The 24150-nt window shown below is 39.8% G+C and overlaps 4 protein-coding genes across 7 annotated transcripts; 2 read left to right on the forward strand and 2 right to left on the reverse strand.

Annotated features, from left to right (window-relative positions):
• Nucleotides 1-422: 422 nt before the first annotated feature.
• Nucleotides 423-5570, forward strand: dlgap5 (discs, large (Drosophila) homolog-associated protein 5). Of its 2 annotated transcripts, none has more exons than XM_086065339.1 (16): nt 423-541; nt 760-1001; nt 1146-1327; nt 1541-1606; nt 1720-1759; nt 1850-1963; nt 2041-2115; nt 2203-2243; nt 2328-2680; nt 3554-3642; nt 3726-3886; nt 3976-4083; nt 4210-4327; nt 4640-4768; nt 5014-5162; nt 5277-5570. In XM_086065339.1, the coding sequence occupies exons 2-16, from the start codon at nt 767-769 to the stop codon at nt 5388-5390; spliced, it is 1974 nt and encodes a 657-aa protein (XP_085921465.1). In that variant the 5' UTR covers nt 423-541; nt 760-766; the 3' UTR covers nt 5391-5570. The 2 variants fall into 2 exon arrangements, with proteins under 2 accessions (XP_085921465.1, XP_085921464.1); XM_086065338.1 differs by having other exon boundaries at nt 4637-4768; nt 5277-5564.
• rsph10b (radial spoke head 10 homolog B) lies at nt 4584-10285 on the reverse strand. Its single transcript, XM_086065340.1, has 17 exons — nt 10029-10285; nt 9876-9951; nt 9581-9649; nt 9311-9478; nt 9137-9222; nt 8909-9029; nt 8608-8787; nt 8179-8281; nt 7971-8068; nt 7601-7790; nt 7310-7418; nt 7049-7128; nt 6256-6404; nt 6056-6160; nt 5934-5993; nt 5757-5802; nt 4584-5662 (listed from the first exon to the last, which is right to left on the reverse strand). The coding sequence occupies exons 1-17, from the start codon at nt 10154-10156 to the stop codon at nt 5538-5540; spliced, it is 1893 nt and encodes a 630-aa protein (XP_085921466.1). The 5' UTR covers nt 10157-10285; the 3' UTR covers nt 4584-5537.
• A 666-nt stretch (nt 10286-10951) lies between these two features.
• pms2 (PMS1 homolog 2, mismatch repair system component) lies at nt 10952-15502 on the reverse strand. 2 transcript variants are annotated; one of them, XM_086064912.1, is made up of 15 exons: nt 15034-15502; nt 14821-14960; nt 14638-14724; nt 14471-14573; nt 14201-14384; nt 13950-14117; nt 13782-13879; nt 13610-13709; nt 13454-13538; nt 13073-13225; nt 12255-12990; nt 11845-12012; nt 11661-11761; nt 11394-11563; nt 10952-11310 (listed from the first exon to the last, which is right to left on the reverse strand). In XM_086064912.1, exons 1-15 carry the CDS (start codon nt 15045-15047, stop codon nt 11167-11169), a joined length of 2451 nt encoding a protein of 816 aa, XP_085921038.1. In that variant the 5' UTR covers nt 15048-15502; the 3' UTR covers nt 10952-11166. The 2 variants fall into 2 exon arrangements, with proteins under 2 accessions (XP_085921038.1, XP_085921037.1); XM_086064911.1 differs by having other exon boundaries at nt 14821-14963; nt 15034-15501.
• A 402-nt stretch (nt 15503-15904) lies between these two features.
• Nucleotides 15905-23488, forward strand: eif2ak1 (eukaryotic translation initiation factor 2-alpha kinase 1). 2 transcript variants are annotated; one of them, XM_086064913.1, is made up of 15 exons: nt 15905-16251; nt 17737-17904; nt 17987-18123; nt 18374-18417; nt 19021-19120; nt 19200-19280; nt 19363-19456; nt 19536-19584; nt 20188-20584; nt 21726-21834; nt 21928-22034; nt 22107-22221; nt 22757-22836; nt 22900-23133; nt 23226-23488. In XM_086064913.1, exons 1-15 carry the CDS (start codon nt 16083-16085, stop codon nt 23352-23354), a joined length of 2013 nt encoding a protein of 670 aa, XP_085921039.1. In that variant the 5' UTR covers nt 15905-16082; the 3' UTR covers nt 23355-23488. The 2 variants fall into 2 exon arrangements, with proteins under 2 accessions (XP_085921039.1, XP_085921040.1); XM_086064914.1 differs by lacking the exon at nt 15905-16251 and adding an exon at nt 16894-17075.
• Nucleotides 23489-24150: the final 662 nt, after the last annotated feature.

Raw genomic sequence — 24150 nt, forward strand, 5'->3', positions numbered from 1 at the left:
ACACTTGCTTGATGAGCAGAGGCACCTATTTGTATACATATGTGGAAAAAAATCATTAGATATCATCTTAAATTAAAATAGACTTTTATGTAGGATACGTTTGTAAATACCCAGCCATCAATTAATTTTTTCCTGAACATTGTCAGAATATGAATGTCTATTGTTGAAGGTGGGAATATAGCTGTTAAAATTTATATGTATGTGCTTCCAAGAGAACGTGTTTACAAAAAAAAAAAGTGAATATGTTTATAGCTTCTAAAGCGGCTCTATAACGTTCACTATCTGCTACTAGAAACAAGAAAACTCGCAAAATAGTTAATGTTTGTTTCGACAGATTGTTTAATAAAGATTATAACAACAAAAAAAGTCTGAAGCGGAAGTAGATTAATCGCAGAGCCAATGAAAAGTCAGCAGTTTAAGGATGACCAGCCAATCGAATCCTTCAAATGAATTCAAACAGTTAACAGGCGTAACTACGCATTTCCTTTGAGCTGGCTGGTTGAGTTTATTTGTACGCTCTATATTTGTTATTAACCTTAAGGTAAGATGAATTTCTAATTATTTGCCACACAGTTTTGAAACTTTGGTTTTCGAGGTTTTAATCGCGCCGTTTGTAGAATCTTGAAAGCTAACTGTGGTCCCTTAGTAACTAACCCAGTTGAGGCGGTGAACACTCAACACTGTTTTCTGTCGAATTTAAAATTATACGTACGTCTACAAGCTCGTGTATTTATTTTGACCACCACTGTTCTTCCTCAGCATTACCATGGAACCGCAATTTTCTTATTTACGCCGCCGGGACAGCAGTGTGACCATGCTGAGGGTCAAAATGACCCGTAGACAAAGTCAAAACCAGAAGGAGAATCGAGAACGGGTTTTGGATGCTCGAAGACAGTTGGACAATCTCCAGGAGGATGAGACCTCGTACCTGGATGCCTCTGTTGCGACCAGGACGTCAACACTGAACGACCTAACAAATTTCAAGGAGAAATCAGCAAAAGGTACTCAAGTTGTTTGTAACCCCCCCCCCCCCCACCTAACCCCCCCCCCCCCCCCACACACACACACACACACCGTCTTATTGAGTGTAAAAGGTGCATCTCGTTTTGCTGAACTGCTTCATCTGAAATCATGTTTGTCTGCAGACAAGGCCGGAAAAGAGAGACTCAAACAGCTTGCACGCTGGAAAGAGAAAAAAACACTTGAAAAAGAGAAGCAAAAGCAACAGCGTGACCGCAAGGCAGTGTTTAAGACTGGCCTGTATCGTCCTAAAGACTCTGTTTTCTTAAAGCCTCTAGCATTGGTGGCCTCAACCAAAGCAAAAGCGGTAAGGTTTATTTTATCATTATTATTATTATACATAGGGCTAGCCAACTGTGAAGAAGCTGAGCTGAACAGTGTTTGTTTACTGATTAGGCTTTTGGCAAAAGTGCCAGGCAGTTTCATTTGTCCCTTACCTAATATTGCCTGTAAACATTTAATCAGTGAATGGATGTGGTCTTGTAATAACTTCACCTGTGATTATACTTTTTCATTATAGACCATAACAAACGCAGCACCATCACAGAGCAGCAGAGTCACCCGTTCAATGGCGCAGCAGCAGCAGGTGTGATTTTTAAAATATATAAATATATATATATTTTCAAATTCTCAGATTAGAGTAGTACCTAACAGTATATGTGTAACTGTACTTTTTTTTTTTTGTCTTCCTCTTCACAGCACCTGAAGACGCACAAATCAAATATGGCAGCAAAGAAAGGTGCATTGTATTTTCTTAAAGGGGACATAACAACATCAAAATTAAAATACTTTCCCTTCGCGCTTCATTGTTTCCCTATTTGCGTTGTAGTGGAGCCTGTTGTACGTGGAGCGTCGACCAGATCAGCCAACAGGCCTGTTGCAGCAGCAGCAGCAGCAGCAGCAGTAAAAGATCAACCAAAGCACACAAAAGACACATTTGCAGGTACCGTACTCGCACTCCTGAGTGCATTTGTGATTTTGAAATAGAGAAAATGTCAATATGTATATTATTTCACTTAGACCAGAGAATCGCAAGGAGACAAGCCGTTGTTTCCCCTATGCCACGACCTTCTGCAAGCCAAATGAACTGCGCAGGTACAGAATTGTGGAATTTGCCAAATTTGCTGTTTTGCTCCCCTTATGAAATGAGATTAATCGGTCTACTATGCATCTTTTGTGTAGCCAAGAACGAGCACGACGACGTCCGTCCTCTTGTGTTCCAGGCAAGCATTTCTGACACGCGTCATGCCTTTAAGATTGAATTTTACTGGCAATGATTGTTAATGTCTCAATTGGTTCGTCCACAGGACGATGTGGAAGCTCGTCGCGAGGAGGACAATGCCGTAGTGGACCAAGGCCCGGTTGAGGCCTCCTCGTTCGCTCCGGAGGGCTTTTTGTTCAAAGCTCCCGCTGGCGTGGCGGCCTTCAGTTTTGCGGCTCTTACGCCTCGCTCAGCAGATCGCTTTCTTGCCCCGGGGTCTGCGGCAAGGTGCTTGACACCGGCGCACGTCAATGTCGGTGCCGCCGCCCTATTGGTTGACGAACGGCAGGTTGAGCCAAGGGAATCCTCTCCTCCCAAATCTCCTCCTCCTCCTCTTAGGGCAGCTTCTCCAACCCCAAAGAGCCCCTTTGAAACAAAACATGATGTGGCGTACTTCAGGTAACCAAGCTGAAAGCTGTGTACTTGGTCCCCCCCCCCCCCTTTTGTATGTGTGTGTGTGTGTGTGGGGGGAGGGGGGGGCATCTTGTACATCACGACAATCTGCAGGGTTTTCAAGGGACATTAAGTCATCATTAAGTGGATTTTGATCAAATTAAGGCCTTAAATGGCATTAAACATAAACAATTTAAATACAATTGATGTACGGTAATCATGTAAAAGAAAAATGTACTTTTCCTGTCACCAATGTTCAACATGAAACGCTAATGCCACCAGGTGGCAGAAAAATTACCTCAATACAAACCTGACTCTGTTTCACACTTCCTTTTTAACCGTTTAGTATATCTTTATACCTTCAAATAGCTGAGTTATTTCCTATAAAATGACCGAATCAGTTAACTGAAAGATACAATCACATTTGTATTTGGTAACCATATTTTCCCACTTTTTAGTTTAGCGAGAATGTGCGGGACTTAAATGTTTTATTGTACATTTAGAACGGCTATAGCGTGCCATTAATTGCGAGTTAACCATGGAAATCATGCGATTAATTACGACTAAAAAAAAATAATCGGCTGACAGCGCTAATATATAAACAGAATATACGTGGGCATTACATTTTCAGTTACATTAAAAACAATTAAATTAGATTTGCTGATACCTGCAGAAAACTCTGATCCGGTCTACAATATAGAAGAAAGTTGAAGATAGGATTTTATTTTATTTTTTATTTGCTTCTGGGCTCTGTTCATATCCCCTGCGAATATTGCAGTTTTCACCGAATGGAACGCATCCCGTGTGTGTTCCCTCTATTTAAAAAAAAAATATATATATGCATGCGTCAATTTGTGAATGTCCTTTCATGACGTCCAGGTCGGAGATGGCCAACGAGACGGACAGACTGACATCTATGTGTGCTCAGTGGGAGACACGAGTTGACGATAAGTCCATTCCTGAAGAGAGTAAGTGAACCAGCCGCTCCATTAGTCCCCCCCCCCCCGTGCAAATAAAACACTGGCGGCGTTTCTTCCATGTCTGTGATCAGTGATTGGCCTCATCTGTACGACGGTGGGCCAGGCCAGGCTGCTCATGAAAGAGCGTTTCAAACAGTTCAGCGGCCTGGTGGATGACTGCGATCTGCGCCGAGGGGAGAAGATCACAACCTGCAGCGACTTGCAAGGCTTTTGGGACATGGTTTACTTCCAGGTTAATTCACCATGCACAATCTTGTGGGGTTTTTTTTCTCTCTCTAAATGGCACCGAAAGATGTGTAACACTTTAGCACTGGTTGTCAGGTTGAAGACGTTCACGGGAAGTTTGACAGCATCAAGGAAGCGGAGGCGCGAGGATGGGCGGAAGAACACAAGCCGCCGCCGCCGCCTCGGCAGAGGAAAGCAGTTAAGGTGACCAATTGAAGTCCTTTTTTAGTGTAAACCCTGTGTGTTCTACATTGTTGCATTCGTTTCATTTGCACAGTAAGTACATTGATTTATTATTATTATTATTTTTTATTTTTTTCCACACAACAGAAACCCGCAGCAGCACCTGCCAAGCCACCAGTAACTAAGGCAGGCAAGTCTGGCCTGGCTGCGCTGAAAGCGGCCATGAGAGCGCAGAAGAAGGCGGCAGAAGCTGCAAAGGCGGCAGGTAGGGCTGTGCAATTCGTCCAGGTTCAATTATTACACTCCACTACAAAATCTGCATCATCGTAAAAAAAACCGCAAGATTATTAATACTCATTTTGAGTTGTTTGAATTTATACGTTTGCACCTTTTTTTTTTATATTTATTTTAAAATAACTAATTTAATAAATTTAATTTCATCCACAAACTTGCATAATTATAGTGTATCAAATAATTTGTATTGTCTTAATCATTTTTACGTTGAAACATTTTCTTGTTTTGGACCAAAACATAAATGATTGTGATTAACAAAATAATTTTCTTCACAATCAAGCAGCCCTCGCTGCAGCAGGAGACGCCACTGATGATAAGCCCCGCCCATCCCCTCAAAGAGCACAACGCCGGTCTGACAGTGTGGTCTTCGACGGAGGCTTCTTCCGTGTGGAGAGCCCAGCCAAGACGCCCGGTAATGCTGAGACCGATTCTGATCTGGGGGTGTGTTGTTGTCGTTGAAATAGAGGTGGCAAAAGTACTCGCGTGTACTAAGACGCGTGAAAGAAAAGTTTTGACCATTTTCATAACTTGGTACTATTTGTATATAAAAACAAAAGCATTTGAATTGTATACGTATTTGCTCGTCAAAAAATGATGACCCTACATTGGCGGTTCCATTAAAACTACCTGCGATGCAATGCCGCGAATTGACCGCAGGTTCCGTGCGACGATCCAGCCGCCTCAGTGCCGCAGCGCCGCCACAGGCCTCTCCCCGCACCAACTATCCAACAACTCCAAGAAGAGTGACTCGTAGCTCCCTCGCATTGGGACAGGCCGCCATTGCACCTTCCCCGTTCGTCGCACAGGTTCAAACAGTTTTTTTTTTCTTCTTTCTTCTAACCTTTCAGTAAAAATGATTTGTTCTTGGTAGGTTTTCTTAATATTCATACCATGTTTATTTTGGTGCATATTTTGTGTAGGCTGAGACGGCAGAGGACTCCTTGTTTCTCTTTACACCGAACCCCAGGGACAGGATACGCCCCTCTGTATGCCCCAATGACCTTATGTCCTTCACTCCGCCATCCTGTTTGTAAGGTAACAAAACATGGTGGGCATTTTATTAAAAAAAAAAAAATTCTATTTTGTAACTTGTTTGGTTTTACAATAAAGTTGTTGTTTTCAAAGAAAGGGCTGGAGTAAGCGCGCCCTCTTGTGTTTCAATATATATTGCGTCCTGCTGATCACAATAAGTGGAGAAGGTCAACAGCAGGGAAGAACATATGTTTGAAGAAGTGATGGATCTTATGACTCCAAGCATCCAGTTCGCGGTCTTGGGCCAGCGTTTGTTGCCACTGACGTGCTAATGCTGGAGAAAAACAAACAAAACAGTTTTTAGTACGTGTGATGACGCGTCCTTATGTGTTTTAATTGAAGAAAGACAACATTGTGTGTATACAAACCTGAAGAAGATCGGGATGGTCCTATCTTAGGGTAAGGACCTGTCATCTGTTGAGCACATTTTGTTTGGCTTATTATGATTTATGGTGTATAATTCAATAGTAAAATAAGTGACTGGGATTTTTTTTTTTTGGTTCCCAAACATTTCCTTTTGTTGAAAAAAAAAAAAAAGCACTGACCTGTTGACACTTGACCTCACCACAACCAAGAAGTACCTCAAAGAATTCCAGGAATGTAATCTGTAGCAAAAGTAAGAGCAATAAGCCAAATCCACACGTACGGTCAGCAAATCAATGGTTACCTCATGCTCCATGCAGACGGATCGGTTGCTGGGATCGAGGCTCTCCGCAGAAATGATGTCCATGACCCTCACGATGGTCAAATCGCTATCGTAAAGATTGAGATCCTAGTACGGCAGACGGAAATGGCATCTTATCATTTTTGGTGACGTCATTAAATATGAAATACAGATTTCCCTCGTGGCATAAACCGTCGTGCTACCTCATACATCCATAGTATGTGGCGGTTTGTCATGGTGCTGTCATCCCTGGGGGCTGGGTTGACCCTGCAGTAGGCCTGATACACCTTCCAGCATTTCGCGAGGAAGTCCACAGCCACGATTGTACGTTCTGGTGGCTTGAACAGGAAGCCTGGACACCCCCCCCCCCCCCAAAAAAAAGTTACAATTATAAGTAAAATTAAATGCATGTAACATTCTTTTAATTAAATAATTGGCAAATTAATCATTAAATTATTATAAAATAAAAATTTATTGTTTTATCAAAATAAACTATTTTACATCTATGATTTAGTTGTATTTAGTTCAAATTTGGCTAACTGATTTATTGAAAATTGTGAAAAAAATACAGTATTTAACCATTTATTTTATGTTGTATTAACAATCTAGTTATTTAATAATGTCATTGCTAGTTAATCATAACTAGCAAAGGCTCCGCAATGACTATAAATAGTATCTTTTGTTTGTGTCTAAAAAATTGTAAGTGCCCCTCTGCACACTGACCAAAAAAAAAAAGTGTCACTGCCACCTACTGTAGTGGACATGCAATTACACTTCATAGTAAGTCCCTCCAAAAAATCAATTTGAGAATGGACTAGAGTAGTGGCTAATTAATCATAATAAATATAATTTATAAAATTAAAACGGCTTTTTTGTTTTGTTGCTGCCACTCTAAAATACAGCATGTGTATGACATAAACATTTAACTATTAAATTTCAACCTGTCAACTGTGAGGCAAACATGCTACTACCAAAATGTATTATTTATCTTCCTACCTTTGACATTCTTGGCATGTGGAAATATGTCATTTAACAACAGCTTGGTGAAACACTTCGCCAGTAGGTGATTTGATAACCTGCAAAAAAGAGTTTGGTTCTCACAATTTCAGAATAGGATTGCAGAGATGACTTTTTCCCACCCATGTTACTAATTACATTTAAAACTGCACAGTTTTGTCTGGTGATGGAGGAAAAGTTGCAGAAAAGTCTGCAAAAGCTTAGCTTTTTGTTTTTGTTCGTTACTACTCGGTCGCTTACTCCACGTCGTCGCGGTAGATGTGGTAGGCAATGATCACAAGGCAGCTGAGGAACCGACTGAGCATGATGGGGTTGAAGGGGGAGTGAACCTCCGCCGGGTCTGGATTATCTGACGCGAAAGGAGAGGAAATCAATTAGGAACGGATCAACCTCCTGCGTTATTTAGATGAAAATAGTACGTACACTCTTTGTGCATTGGCCCTAAATTAGAATTTAAAAATGTAATACTGAAAAACGTGAAACTAATCAATCTGGCATATTTGCGCTCGCCTATCCACAAATTCACCTCACCTCGTATGTAAAGGTCGAGCTCGGCCAGGCTGACGCCGCAATGGTGGATGTAACAGTCTTTGAACAGGCGCCACAGCTGCATGCGGGAGAGCAAGAAGGCGCCGCCCGGAATCTGAGGTTGGCCCAGTCGGCTGTAGAAACGGTAGATGGACCTCAGCTCCGTCTTGTGCCTCAGCAGGACAAACCTCACCTGTTCGAGGAACATGTGAACAAATGGGACATCGCTTACCTTTTAAGACGAAGCAAATGAGTGCGGGAAATTTAATCAGTGAATTCATATGAAGTCATACGAGAAAAACTGCTATTCAAGTAATGCATCAAAATGATTTGTTATCTTCACTAAAAAGCTAATTTTTGCATGGGAACTGACCTGTTTGTGCTCAACGTCTCGTTTTCGCTCGGGTATTTTCTCCAAAAGACAATCTATGTTGACAGTCATGTCTGGTCCAAGAGAAGATTCATCCATGCCTGATATGGGAAATGGCACAAGAGATAATAACATTGATTCATTCATTTTCAATAGCATGAGTGTCATATAGCGTTAGCATATATATATATAATGCTAAAAGGCTGTTTACCATGTAGAACGGGCGCTTGGTTTGCTGTCATACTGGGGGTCACCATCTTGTCATTAAGGAATTGTCCTTGGAAAACATAACCGTCCTTGAGGATAACTTTTCCCTAAAGATAAATACAAAGTCGGCACTTTTCTTAAAATCATTTTTTTTGTAAATATACATGGCTTCAACTGACTGATGGCTAGCTATCTCGCTATTTGCTAAACTGAAGGTTAAGTCATAAAATAGCTCGCTAGCTTGCTAGCCATGTAGCTAGCTACATTTTTAACCCTGTGAAGAATATAATGATAGCATTATTTGTACACATACATTTGATTTAATAATGTAGGAACAAACAACAATGTGAAAACAAATACATGGAGCAGCAATGAGGAGGAATTCAAAGAAATTTAATCAGAACAAGAAAAGAAAACTACGTATCTGATTCACCTTCCCATGTTTTTTATTGTCCTGCCATCCACCCTCATAGGTGGCACCACCGGCGTAGTAAAAGATGCCCGGCCCGTGTCTGTAACCGTGGAAAAAATTCCCCGTGTACTGATTGCTGGGACGGAATTCAGCTCCGGGTTCAGTTCGTTTCATGAGCCACACGTGTGTACCATGGCCTTGCTGCCAGAACAGAAAAATTGCCAGCTGAATATGTATCGTAAAGTGGTACCTAATACATTCCGTGAGCTCGACAATAACAGCATTTACTGATACATCTTATTTATGTTCCCAAATTCTCTACCTGGACTCCGTCATGCCAGTTCCCAATGTAGAGCTGTCCTTGGTTCAGCCATCTCATAGTGCCCTCTCCATTTCTCAAATTATGCTTCCATTCACCAAAATAAATGTTTCCAGAAGGGTAGCTGTTAGGACAAAGTTTAAAAATAAATAAATAAGGCAGACAGAAATCTGAAAGATCTACTGAAGGTAGCGTTACCACTAATGACATCATATACACATACAGTCTTACCGTCGTACTCCCCATCCCTCTCTTTTGTTCATCACCCAGTTGCCTTTGTACCAAGACGTCTCCTCCTGGTTATAATACACAGTGCCCTAATAGGGACAGGGTATGGTTGCACCCACAAAAATAATAGCATAACTTATTCTGTAGTAGCATATAAAAAGAGTTGTTGTGTGTTACCTTTCCATGCCTCCTGCTGTGATTCCATTGACCTTTGTATGCGGCGTTGCCACTTTTGTGGGTTCCGATGCCATGCCTGACGCCATTGCACACGTCACCTTCATAAGAGCTGCCGTCTGGCCAAGTGTACTTGCCCTGGCCTATCGGCATGTTGTGCACAAACTCTCCCTGTTGACAAGAAATACATTGCAAATTTTTCTATAAATCTAATTTAAAAAATATATATACATTTAAGAGCTTGTCTATCTATCTATCGCCTTCATATCCTACCTCATATGTCACATTGTCGGCCCATGTGAAGACACCGGTTCCATGCATAACTCCCATGAAGAACATACCCTTAAAAAATACATGTAAACTTCATTATTGTATTTTTGAATTAATGTGATAAAGGAACATATTTTAGGAGAAATTTCATAAAAGTGGGGGAAACTGCACACTGTAGCTCAATTTAAAAAAAGTACAAGAAGATGTTTGACTTGATTTTATTAGGTAAAAGTTAAAGGAAACTGCTAAGTGTCTTAATGCTTTATGATTATTATTTATTTATATTTATTTATTTTACCTTATAAGAATGGCCTCCTTTAAACTTAGCAGTCCCTCTCCCATGGAACAGCCCTTCTCTGGTTTCACCTTCATATCTGTCGGAGACATTATGACCACATTAAGTTTCTGTTGTGGTAATACGCACAAAATAGTAATATTAAATTGTATTTACCTCTGAAAAGTTAACACAAAGAACGAAGGAAGTTCAAATAAGCCATCGTCGTGATGCTCGTCGTCGTCGTGATGCGCCTGTTTGAAAGCCGTGGAATATCTTACTAAATTTGTACTCCCGTGGAGCATTCTCGGTGTGATTTTATTTTTTAGAATGATAAATATTCATAAAGTAGTATGTTGTCATGAGAAACGATAGAATTTTCTATTGAACTTGTGTCCAAAAGGGGAAAGTGGGAGGACACTGCCTGAAGGACCCGACCGCGAAACCGGAAATAAGCAACTCGTTTCCATGGCAACTAGATGCAACCATAGATTTATATATGTAAACAACTGACTTACAAATGAAATATTGACTGCCCATTCATATTTAAGTCCGTTATGTAATTGTTGCATTCAGGGCTGACTTATTTTATGTTAATCTAACCGCCGTATTGAATTGTGGCAAAGAGAAGCAAAACGCCGCATTGAGCGCTGATTGTACGTCGATGAGGCCGCCATGTTAAATGAGGCAAAGTGGAACCATAAGAGAAGATGCTGCAATTATTTTGACTACATTACTATTGTTTTTAAATATAGTGAGACTGAACTATATATATATTTTTTGATTGTATTTTTCTAATAATCTAATTCTGCGAACATTCTCTGGCATCTGTGTTAGTGACACAGCAGGTAACCCCGAAAAAAATCAAAAATTTTCGTTAAAAGTAAAAGTTAGCTTAACCTACATCATAACTGCTAGATTATTTATGCTAACCATTAATTTCACCAAAAGAACTGTCCACCCACCAGAATCATGTCACCCTCTATCTGTTCCTTAGGAAGTAACCTCAGAACTGTGAGACGGACATATTAACTATGCCCACACTGTGCTGGCCTAGTTGGAAAATTCTGATTTCGCAACACAGAAAAATAAAATACAACCTCTCTTAAACATGGTTTATTGGTGTGTGTTGATGTAAAACATTTTAAATGATAACATCTTGAAAGGATTTCCGAGTAAAAAATATAAAGAACAGAAATGTAAAGGATTTCAGAAAACTATATACAGTATCCACTGACTGGGGTCAGGTTTTGATTGATCAAGTAAATCAATCAGAGCCCGGTTCGTCTTGAAGTATGATTGCTCTTATTCTTGATCAGTCTTGTGAGATGATATCCAGGTTGACCAGGTGCCTCATGGTGGGCCTCCCGTGAGGACAGTTCCACGGCTGCTCAATCTCACCCATGTGACCCACCAGTTTCTTCATCTCGCTTGCACTCAGTGCCGTGCCAATCATCACCTGTGCAAGAACATGGGCAAACGTACGTCAAACTGAAAAGTATTCAAGAGAAATAATGCAAATCGCCGGATGTATCAACTCACAGATTTCCGACAAGCTCTGGAGGCAAACATCTGCCTGACGCGTGACGGCCGACACATGACCCCCGGGCTGTCGCTCAGCATGAAGATCAGCTCCTCAATGTCCGCTGGGCCAAATGTCCAGTTCTTACTTGTGGGCAGAGATACCAGCTTGACCCTTTCCATCACCTGAGCTACATTGACGGTGAGCAGGAAATTGTTTCATACGTTTACTTATCTAAAATAGAAAAGTGTTTTTTTTTACTTGAAAACTCAAAATCACGTTCAAACCTTCTTCGTCGATCTGAAATTCAAAGCCATTCTTTCGAAAAACATCGATGTTCTCCATGAGTACGCTCTCGTTGACTGCGGTTAGGTGAAGTTTTTGAGGGCTGAAACCCCCCAAAATATTAGTTCCTTTTTTAAATTTTTTTTTTTATAAATAATGTGTAAGAAGTACATCTTGGATACATACACAATGAGTTGTTGTCCTTGGAGCACCGTGTGTTGCTGCAGCATCTCAAAGTTGTATTTCTCATCTGTGGCGTGTTGGTCGATCATAAAAATGTCCGAGTTGAGTTTGGTGATGATGAAGCCCAGATTAAACTGGCCAACAATCTCCATCTCTTTGAACATGTCTTTGCTGTTAGGGAGTGAGAGAGACACACACAATTCAAACTAAGCAATTGAAATACCAATAAGAAAACGACACTGTATATTAGCAATATTTTCTCTATTCACATTTTAGAGTAGCCCCTTTATGGCTTTATCTTAAATTTTTGCTCACAAGTCAAAGAAAAGAAGAAGAAAAAAGATGGCTTGTATGTTGAAAAAGTACGTCGATCGGAAGCAAAACCGAAAGTCTTGTTCACTACGCGATTCTACCTGATCTCCTTCTTCAGCTCCTCCTCTGCACTTTGGTTTTCTCCCGGGTTGATTTTGGCTCTGAAGCATCGGTATTGAAGCTCCTCACAATTTTGGGGCTTCCGCCTCCGGTCCCGTAACCTCCTCATCTTCCCGGTCAGTTCTTGCAAGGAGAAATGCAGCGACACTGCCCTCTTCTGTAAACTGACTGGCGCGTCCACCAGGCAGCCTGGGTTCTCTTTCCTGGCCCTTTTCAAAACCGGACTCACAGAGACGCACTCACTGTACTCGTTGTGGATTTTGCTTGTTGTCTCTGTCGGGGCTTCCTTTGTTATGCTGGGTTCTTCCGCTTCAAAGGCGGGTGGACGCGGGTCGCCGTTCTGACTATCTGGTGCAGTTTTGAGGTCCGAACTGGATAGGACAACGTCCTTATCAGTGCAAACTGTCCCCTTTCCATACCTGAAGCCATCCAACGCTGACCTCCCAACTGAGGAGCCCGTGTTTGAACTCCGTGTGAGTTCACCGGGTGATTTTACACCTGCATGACAGGCGCTAGCTTTTCCAGCGTCCTTAAAGAAAGACTTGAGTTTTTTTTGTGCTGGGCCAGCTTTTGCCATGTTGCACTTGACACCAGGATTAAAGTTATGGTGACTTGAAAACGCAGCCGGGTTCGGGGATGCCTTCGGGCTCTCCATCATTAGTCCTGTGTTATCTCCAGATTCTAGCATGTTCTCTTCGGATTGTTTGGATGCAGTTGCTGAAAAACAATTAAGTCAGAATTTGCGTTGCAGATAGCTTTTTCCAAAGTCCTGAATAAAAATAAAAATAAAGCATCTTACTGCTGATGGGGATGCGCATATTGTTCAGACTGAATTTATTGACACCAGCCTCAAACATGCTGATGAGACAAGACTTCAAAATGGCCAACAAGAGTTTCTCCTCCTGAAGGAAAATCTGCCGCTTGTCTGGGGTAACATTTACATCCACGCACTCTGAAAGAAAAAAAATGCAGTTCAAGTTGATGCTTCAAACTGCCTATAGATGCCACTAGATGGCAGCAAAGCACTACTTTTGTCTAGACGACACTTTTTTTTTAACCCACTTCAACAAAGTTCTTTGGCACCAAGACGGCGGCGAAGCACTACTTTTCTTGCTGAATATATGAATTTGTCAAAGATTTCCTTGACATTCTACAAAAATATCCAAGTCTGTTTCCTTACCTGAAGCAACTTCTATGTTCAGTGCAACAAATGGATACTGATGTCTGTTATACATATGATACACTTCATTCACAAGTTTGGTCACCTGCAAGGTGAGAAAATTCAGGTTGAAATTAAAACTCACTTGTTGCGGTACCAACAAAACCCATGACATACCTTTTGGGGATCACATGGTCGCTTGTTTATAAAAAAGAATTGTCTATCTGTGGCACTTCTTCCCACACCGTGGTCTGCTTGTGACACAAACCCCGTGACGCTGCCAACATTTCTAATTGTTAATACAAAAAAAAATCACAAGATACCATCACGATGTCACAGTGTTACTCACCTAAAGAGCTTTTTGGGGAGCTCCGTATTCTCAAGTCCATATTCTTCCAGGACCTTCTCATTAGGAGGCACGTGCTGAAAGGGGAGAAGGTTCTGTAGCTGCGGAAAAGAAGAAAAAGAAGATCTGAGTCTGACATCTTATGAGCGTTGCGAAATGCTATCTTCCAACCTGTTTGGGCCCAAATATAGCTCCTATGTTGTCTCTCATATTCTGGCTACCACTTGTACTAACAACTGCGTTGCGCTTCCCTTGTCCACTTTGGTTGGAGCAGGTAATACGCACTCCTGTGGAGATGACGCAATAGGACTGCAAAACATGCACCATTTTGGTGAACTCCTGTGGGATAAAATAGCAAAATCGATTTAGCTTGAATCCACCGCATCATACCGAGTTACGCGAATTACAAATATTCAACTGGCCTTCTTAATATTGCGCTGAAACTCTTTGTGTCTGACGGGCAGGGTTAGGAAGAGCTGCTGCAAGCTGACCGTTGTGCCTTGCTGCCGCGGATGAGGTAGCCGCTGAACCAAGTGGCCTTTGTGGTCAAAGACCAGCTTGGTCCCGACGGGGCTGGACTCATGACACGTCACCACACTTAGGTGACTGGTGAGAAAAAAGACATGAAGTAATTAAGTACATTCTATTATCATAGCACTTTAAAGTAGCTCAATGATTTTACGATACTTTACCTGAGAGCACATAAAGAGCTGAGGGCTTCGCCTCTGAAGCCAAACGTCTCCACACGGATGAGATCGGAAAAGTCCCTCAATTTTGAAGTATGATGTTTTAACGCTGCGGGACAGGCGAAATTCACAGTTAACAAGTAGAGTGGATAAATAAACTCACAGATACGTACTCAATCCTTTAAAGTTGGCCTCCTCGACGCCTTTTCCGTTATCAGATACTTCCACCAGTTCTATTCCGTGCTCCTTCAGCTTGACATCTGGAACATTTTGCAAAGTTCTACTGTTTCAAGTATCTGTTCTTCTACACAAGTATAGCATGTGAATACTTTTACCAACTCAGTTGCCTTTCTCACCGATATTGGTGGCCCCGGCATCAATGCTGTTCTCCACCAGTTCTTTGACAGCAGTGGCCAAGGTCAGCACCACCTGCCCTGAGCAGATTTGGTGCACTGAGTGCTTGTCAATGGCCTTGATGGCTCCAGCAGGTTCCGAACTACTAAAAGCAAAATAGGCTTTTACAACGACTGCAAACTTTTTGTGCTTCTTCTTATTCAAAATTAATTTACCAAGTGTCCGTCATCTTTCAGGAAAATGCTACAGGATTTAGCCACTATTAAAACGTCCAGAGGTTTTAATTCTAAATAGAAAAATGCTTAGTTGCAAAATGCAGAACATAGGAGACGAAATGCTGTTCCCATTGTTAACGTTTTATCTTTTCACCAGTTTTCAATGATAAAACAGCCAAACGAAAGTTAGCCATGATGTTGTAAACAAACAAAAATGAGCTCTCAAACCGTACCGCGCAGTGTAGACGAAGTGTTGCAAACAGTCACCACTGCGTATTAGTTACGCATATCGACAACGAATAATAAAAGTATAGAGCCGCAATAGAGAAGAAATGTTAATTGACAAAACTGTAAAAAATAAAAACACTAAAAACGCCCAAACATATATTAATAATTTCTACATGTAACCTCTTAATGCAACATTTAATCGATAAACGCACCTTGTCCCGCACCGTGAGAGGGACTGTTGTAAAGCGTCATTACTGCGTATAAATTTAGCATTTTAAAACCACATGTACCGTGGGCAAGGTGGCAGGAAATTACTATTATTATTTTAAATCATAACCACCTCCTAAAAAATGCTAATCAAATTGACATAAATGTTAAATAAATAAATGATGATCTAATGTTTACGTCTCAATGTAATGTTTCATCACTCAATGCCTTGCTAACGCCAAACGTAGTTTTAGGGCGTACGTACAAATGCTAGTGTTGAACGTAAAAATAAAAGTGTTGTCATGGGAAAGGCTACTTTTTTTATTTTCTTAAAAATGTATTTAAAATGTATATTTACTGAATTTAAACTCATATTTGTTTGCTTTAGCGTTTCATAGTTTTAATGAAAGCAAATAATATTTTGTAGTAATACGTTGTCTTGGCGGACAGTCCCTCCAAGTCTGAAGAAAGATGGCCGCCAACTTAGGAGTGCAACTCGTGAGAGTTCCTGTCCGATAATAGAAATATGTAACCATGTTTTTTTTTTTAACAAACTTAGGTAGCCGTCGCTCACGTTAACTCCGATTCTCTGTGATTTATAATGGCTAAGTAACATGTACAGTTTAACGTCCACCAGCAGGCTCTTGCGGTCGGAGGAATGTTCTGGTAGCAGTAATAAGCTTCTTGTTCCCCGAAGCCGTCAGGTTAAAGCCGTTAGTAATCATGACTGCAGTAGCCTGCCAAGTCTTGCCACCGAAGAGGACGAAGAAGTACACTTTGACAGTAAGCAGCTTTTCCTCTAACTAGTTTTGTCTTATGTAACGTTTCCACACGTAAAGGTAACAGCAGGTGACTATTCACAGTATTAGCTAGTGTTAGCCAGTAGTCGCCTCCTGGATCTGAGATGCAAAAACGTGCACATTGCTGACATTATGTTTGGTAAAGCCTTAAAAGAAGAAAGAAAAAAAAAGTTGTTTAACGTTCGCTTTAGAAAGACCTCAAAGTGTACAGATTATAATCAACCTGACAGTAGCGGTGACGTCAGTGGTGGAAAAAACGAAATATAAATATTTAAATATAAATATAAATAGATAAATACCATAATTGAGATTTTGAGCCCTTTTAAGACGGAACATGAACTAGGGAGTATTAATGAAGATGATGACTCAGCTGATTCGGAGAAGCAAGATATTCCCCCACCGCGACATAATAGAGACTGTCGCTCATTTACTCATGAATTTTTAGTTTGATATTGGTATTACAATTTCCTTTAATGCATATACTGTGTGTCAGTAATACTAAGTTCAGCTGCTTTATTATCTATGGGCAGAAGGCGCAAAAACAATTTGAGACAGTCCCTTAAGATTATTCTTGTTATAATATTACCTCATCTTTTGCTTCCTCCCTGTTCATCAAGGAACAGGAGGTCTGACGGCCACAAGATAAGCATGAGAGCTGTGCACGCCCCCATATGTATAAACTAGATGAGCATATTTGCCGTAAAATTGAACAGGATTCTCATTAGTGCTGCTCTGGGTGTTGTTACGGAAGCATGGAAAAAAAAGAAAAAAACATTGTTGAAATAATAGCTAAAGTAATCGAAGAAGGTAAGAGAATTCTACTTTTGATGTCACAAGTCATGTTAGTGTATTTGTGTTGGTCAGTGTCATATCTGTAGTGTAACCTTGTTTTTTTTACTCATTCACTGCCATTGACGGCTATAGATGTTAAAAATTAATTTGAACTATTTCTATTAGTTAAATTTTTTTCCCATTTTTGTTAACAAGAGTATGAAAACCTAGACTTTTTTATTGTACATTTAGAACAGATACAATTTGTGATTAATTGTGAGTTAACTAGTGATTCTATGCGATTAAATACTATTAGAAAATTTAATCGACTGACGCTCCAAATGTTTAGTAATCTTTTTTTTTTAATCAAGTCAGGCGATTACATTTTTTAAATTGTAATTAATCGCATGTCTTCATTAGTTAAACGATTAATCACAAATTTTATATCTGTTATAAATATACAATATTTGTTTTTCTAGGTTTTCATACTCTTGTTAACAAAAGTGGAAAAATATTTAAACTAATTGAAATAGTTCAAATGAATTTTTGACATCTATAGCCGTCAATGGCAGTGAATGAGTTAAAGAGAAGTTCAATCAATCACATATTGTTGAAAAATATCCCAACTTTTCTTGAAGTTTCACTCGTATCTTTGTGGGCTATTGCCGTGTCCTCGATCCGTTTTCCGTATCTCCAGCTTCTGACACTGACAGTCACCATGAAGTGCTCATGGCGGGTAGACGCTACCCGTCAGTCCAAGAATTTGCCTCGGCCATCCCCAACCACCTCCTCCTGGGCTCCCTGCTGGAGCACCTGTGCTTCGTTTACGAGAGTAATCCAGCCCGCTCGCGAATGCTATTTAAAGGTACGGACCGCAACGTTGACATGATGTTAATGAAATCCTACTGGCGTTTGAACTTTTGCGATGTTGTTTTTGTCTCTGTTAGTGATTGGCCAGCGCTTGGCTTCAATGAATCTTCTCTCGCCTTTGGCCATAAGCGACGAGTTCAGCACAGTCAGACTTCAACACAACCGGGCCTTCACTGAGCTGCTAAATGCTGCTAGCACCTCACTGTACCCACAGGTATTTTTCTTTTTTTTTTAAGTCCTCATCAATATCTTAGATCAGTGATTTCACAAACTATTGCCCGGGGACCATTTGCAGCCCGCTGTCCATTTTGTTGTTGTTGTTGCTTGTGGCATCTAAAAAATTACTTTTGACATGGTCTGCATTGCTATTTAATAAATCCACAATTGTTTTAATTTCTAGTTTTGTTTCTTGTGGCCATTGTTTATGATTTGAGTATCATTTATTGTGTCTTCTCATTCTGCAGGAACAGCAACAGCTCGATACAAACGCACACAATCCTGCACTAAGGTGAACTTTTCTTGTTGTTTAAAATACGTGAAACAAAAAAAAGGGCATTTTGATAAATTTATTCCCGTATATTTATGTATATATATTAGGGCTGTGCAATTAACAAAAATAAAAGATTACTATTATACAATTATATTATATAATAATAATAATATTATATATAATATTATACAATACTATTAAAAATTTTGACTTGTTTAAATGTATATAGTTGCATGTTTTTATTTTATTCTAAAGTAACTGATTTAATAAATCTTGTTTGGTCTAAAAGAAACTTGCATAATTATAGTGTTTCAATGATATTGATTTGTCTTAATATTTTTTACGTTTAAACATTTTCTTGTTTTGCACCCCAAAAAATGATCGTCCTAATCGTGATTTTAATTATTACCAAATTAATCGGGATTCATATTTTCTTTGTAATTGAGCAGCCCTATAAAGAAAACGTTGTAAATCCTAATGCTTGTATGATGTAAATGCTCAATAAAAAATACAAAAAAATACTTGAAGCATCTCACAATACTTTTTTAAGTGTCGTACAAATCAAATGTATTATTGTTAAGAATGATCACCTGTTTTAAGCTGTTGTTTGTCCTCCCGCAGGCTAAAGGAAGGACTGTTTCAAGCCCAGACGTCACGTTACCTGAGCGAGTTTGACGAAATTGGCAGAATTGGAAAAGGATCTTACGGACATGTTTATAAGGTGATTACTGCGTTGCTTATGATTTGGCTATTTTGACTGTTGCGCATTGGTCACCACATTTCTATGACCTGTGACGAAGGTGGTGAACAAACTGGATGGGCAGTGCTACGCCGCGAAGAAGATTCTTATTAAAAAGGTCTCAAAGGATGATTGCATGAAGGTGAGCGCTCAGTGGAAGTTTTTTGACATGCAAAATATCCGCTGATAATTTCGACGTTCCTGCTTTGTGCTTTACGAAATAGGTCCTCAGGGAAGTGAAAGTGCTGTCCAGTTTGCAGCACGTCAACGTCGTCGGCTATCACACAGCGTGGATGGAGCACGTTCAGCCCACGACAGGTGAGGGAACTCGGATCATTTTTCTTGTTTAATAACCTCAGGCAAAAGTTGTTCATTGGCACAATGTCTGGCTTTGCAGATGCAGAGAATCTCCTACCTGAACTGGCCTCACCTGCTCAAGAAGACATGTAAAATAACTCAAATATTTATAGCAGGGTTTAACGGTTTACAAAAATAATCAAATCATTTCCTGAATGTTGCACTTAACTCATTCACTGCCATTGACGGTTATAGACGCCAAAAATTATTTTGAACTATTTCTATTAGTTTAACATGTTTTTCCACTTTTGTTAACTTTAACTTTTTGCTGGAATTTTTTTTATTGTACATTTAGAACATATATAAGATTTGTGATTAATCGTGAGTTAACTCGTAAGTCATGCGATTAATTACGATTTTAATTGCCCGACGCTCTTAATTTTTTATTGTAATTAATCGCATGACTTCAATAGTTAACTCACGATTAATCATACATTTTATATCTGTTCTAAATGTACAATATTTTTTTTCCTCTAGGTTAGTGGAAAAAATGTGAAACTAAAATAAATAGTTCAAATGAATTTTTGACGTCAATGGCAGTGAATGAGTTAATATGCAATTATGTTTTTACAAGGCCCTCTTCTCATTAATTTTTTTTTAACAAACACAAGCAAAAAATTCATCCCGATTTATTATGCATAAATGCAAACTTTGAATCCGACGATCTAACATGCATTACCCTTTTGTTGCAGTTCTGACGAGGACCCCGACAGCAGTAGCTCAAGTTTCTCTGTAGTTTTCCAAAGCCAAAGTCAGCCGCACGCGAACGGTTCTTCGAACGCCGCCGTGCTTCCAAGCAATGGGCCACCTGCCCAAGCCCTAGCGCTGACACTAGACAAGGGTCAAGGGGTGTGTCCGAACATGATGCGACGGATCCCCGAGAACTACGTTCCCTGCGTCTTCCTGGGACAGAGGGCGCCCATTAAAACCGCCAAATGCCCCGCCGTCGGTTGGGACACGTCGGGGCTGTTAGAGGAGGAGTCCAGCAGGGACAGCAATGAGGTCAACAACAACAACTCCTCCTGCGTTGAAAAGGAGTGCGAACAGTATAATAACAACAACAGACACACGGCAAGACCCCCCAAAGAGGTAGGTGCACTCAAGTGGAAGAAATAAAGTGTCATTTCAGGAGATTACAAGTCCTGTGCGAGTAGTACAGTGGACTGTTGCCTTTTTGGGTTTTCTTCTGTGGAATTAGGAACGTAGCAATTGGTGACAAGGAAGTACACTTGTGCCTTGAGATACGTGTGTGTATATATATATGTATATATATATATATATATATATATATATATATATATATATATATATAAAAATATAAATCAATATGTTTTTTTTTTAAGGCCGATACCGATATTCATCAAAACGCAAAATAGTCATCAAGCTGTCTAAACAAAGAGAATTTCACATTGTGTATTTAAAATAGCCACATTACTTATCCTTAAAGTCTGATAGCTTAATGCTAGCAATGCATATTGGGAAACAACATAGATGGACTAACTTATGTATGGTGGTGTTATATCAATGCTATTCAAATATCACTATATATACTAATGATTATTTGTACGCAAACTGTGCAGCAACAGATAGTACAACAATATTCACAGGCATATCTTCTTTATCATCTGGGAAAAGCTTTGTGTTTGTGTTGCACTGCCCCCATGTGGCCAAAAGGAGCTGCCATAGCAAAAAAACAATAATCCAAATGTTTTAGGGTCATAGTTTGTGGTACATTTAGAGTCTAAACTACCAATATATGGTTGTCCAGCTTTGCACACGTCTTCAATGGTGGCCTGTGCACTTGAGAGTCCATTTTAAAAGGATTTGATTGGTTTTTAAATCTTTAAATGGTCTTATCTCGTTGAGCCGCTTTACCCGGGCACTCCTGCCAGCTGCTCCTTGGTTCGAAACAAAAGCACAGAAGGGACATTGTATTTTTGTTGGCTGCTCTTAAAATTAAATGGGCTTGATGGATTGATACGTTATGAATTAAAAATGGCAAATGTTTTTGAAACATGTTGAAGAGCAGAATTAAAGTGGGAAAAAAAACTATAGAAGACCAAAGTCTCCAACCCCTTTTGATGTCCATTTTAAAGCTCCTCTTATGTTCCTTGGCTTTGAACCCAGCACGACACTGATTTGATTTGTTACATTGTTTTGAATGCATCACAATTTGTTTGTAATCCGCGAGCGCTTTATAAATAAAGTTGGCGTGATACGTTGTGCGCAGGTCCACCTCCACCTGATGCTCTACATCCAAATGCAGCTATGTGAGCGTTCGCTCAAGGACTGGATGACTGAGAGGAATTACGAGCCCAAAGAGGAGCAAGCTTCTAGATGTATTCACTCTGCATCCATTTCGTATTGAAAATACAAAAATACGCGCGCATCAAATGTCACATTTGTTGAGTTTCCAACAATCGCCTTCACAGGTCCTTATGGATGTGTGAATGCCGAGCACACGTTCAGTCTGCTAAGAAAGATCCTGGAAGGGGTGGAATACATTCACTCGCGCGGAATCATTCACCGAGACCTAAAGGTAAAGTGGTGCAAATGGTGACGTTTAAAATAATGACACTCCAAGCTGATTATTGTCTTTATTTCTTCACAGCCAAGGAATATTTTCCTCAACGGTCATGACTGCCACGTTCGTATTGGCGACTTCGGTTTGGCCTGCAGTGGTTTAATACTAGACAGTCACGAAAGCGTCGTTCCTCCCATTAGTGGTAATACCTCATTGTTTGCCACATTTTAACACCAGAATAGCAAATTGTTTAAATTAACTCATTCACTGCCGTTGACGGCTATAGACGTCAAAAGTTCATTTTATAACTATTTCTATTAGTTTAACATTTTTTTTCACTTTTGTTAACAAGAGTATGAAAATCTAGGGGTTATTATTTTTTTTTTACATTTAGAACAGATATAAAATGTGTGATTATTCGTGAGTTAACTAGTGAAGTCATGCAATTAATTACAATTAAAAAATTTAATCGCCTGACGCATCTTTTATCGCGTCAGGTGACTAATTGTTTTTATTGTAATTAATCGTATGACTTCAATAATTAAGTCATGATAAATTACAAATTTTATATCTGTTCAAAATGTACAATACATTTTTTTTCTAGGTTTTTATATTCTTGTTAACAAAAGTGGGAACATTTTTTTAAACTAATAGAAATAGTTCAAATGAATTTTTGACGTCTATAGCCGTCAATGGTAGTGAATGAGTTAACATCACGTTTCTGGTGTACTTTTCAGATTCGACACATACTACTGGTGTTGGCACATTTGTCTACGCTGCACCAGAGCAACTGAAGAGCTCACATTATGATTCAAAGGTACATAGTACGCGTATAAAAAGATGTACTTTTCTTTGCTAAACATTGTCTTTTCTCCCCCAGTCGGACATGTACAGCGTCGGGGTGCTTGCTCTTGAGCTTTTCCAGCCATTCGGAACGGAGATGGAGCGAATCCGGACACTCGGGGACCTGAGAGAGGGCAAAATGCCAGACTCCTTCATTAACAGATGGCCCGCCCTAGCCAATTACATCTTGAAGCTGACCAGTATTGAGCCCAGCGTGCGGCCCACAGCCAGCCAGCTTCTACAGAGTGAACTCTTCTGCAATAAAGATGTGGTATGTAACTTTGTAGAATCAAATGACTAATCTTAATCCAGGGTTTTGAATGAACGCAGTGGAATATTCACGTCGTGTTTTTCTTCATTCAGGTGATCTATGGTTTGCAGAAAAAGGTTGAAGAACAAGGGGAAGAAATCCTTCATCTGAGGAAACAAATCCAGCGGCTCCAAAGTTCGCACAGCACTTTTCAAAATGGTCAGAGTTGGGAAAACACCTGACACTTTAAAAGTTCACAATGTATCTCGAATTTAGTGACTTATTTTTTTTGTATGTGCGCGTGTGTGTTCTTGGAGATTTGTATGGAAAGGTGCATTAGAATTTTTTTTGGTGTCATATTAAATTATTGACAGTGCTTTATGGTATTGGTCTTTTTTTTTTTGGTCAAATGTACAGCAGACCTTTTGCACACTCATTTTGATTCATATGTCTTAATACATTGTCAGCATTCTCATAAAGTTACTTTGCAATTTAACAACGTTGAATGAATACACAAATCTGTGGAAATTACAATTTTTTTAAATTTCATTATAATCTCAGGAAATTGAATGCGCACAACTGTGACATTTTCCCACGTTGTGAGATTGGTCCCATGAAAGCAAGTTTCGTGTAATTTTTTATTTTTTATTTTTAGCATGGGTGTGTCGGCTTTTATATTCAATGTAGGTGTAAATGGTTGGCCATATATATACCCTGGGATTGGCTGGGTAACCAGCCCAGGGGTGTGACCCTATCAGGATAGGCAATATAGAAAATGGCTATTTCATCATCAAGGTACTTCAAATGCACAAAAAAAAACGTTTGAAATTATTTTTAACAGATAAAAGGTACAATCAACTGATTAATTTTTGTTTTTAATTGTAAACGACTGCGCAACCTGTATGCTTTGATGCGTTTTGATTTGTGGCGTCTATGAGGAAGTGCGCTCCATACTTCGAGCCTTTTAAAGTTCAAATAGTTGAGCCCGCGCTTCTAAAAGGGAATCGATGGATTACGAAAATACTATATATACGATAA

This window comes from Leptonotus elevatus, chromosome 20, assembly GCF_054856555.1.
Source record: "Leptonotus elevatus isolate MCC_2025b chromosome 20, RoL_Lele_1.0, whole genome shotgun sequence".
NCBI classification, from domain to species: domain Eukaryota; kingdom Metazoa; phylum Chordata; class Actinopteri; order Syngnathiformes; family Syngnathidae; genus Leptonotus; species Leptonotus elevatus.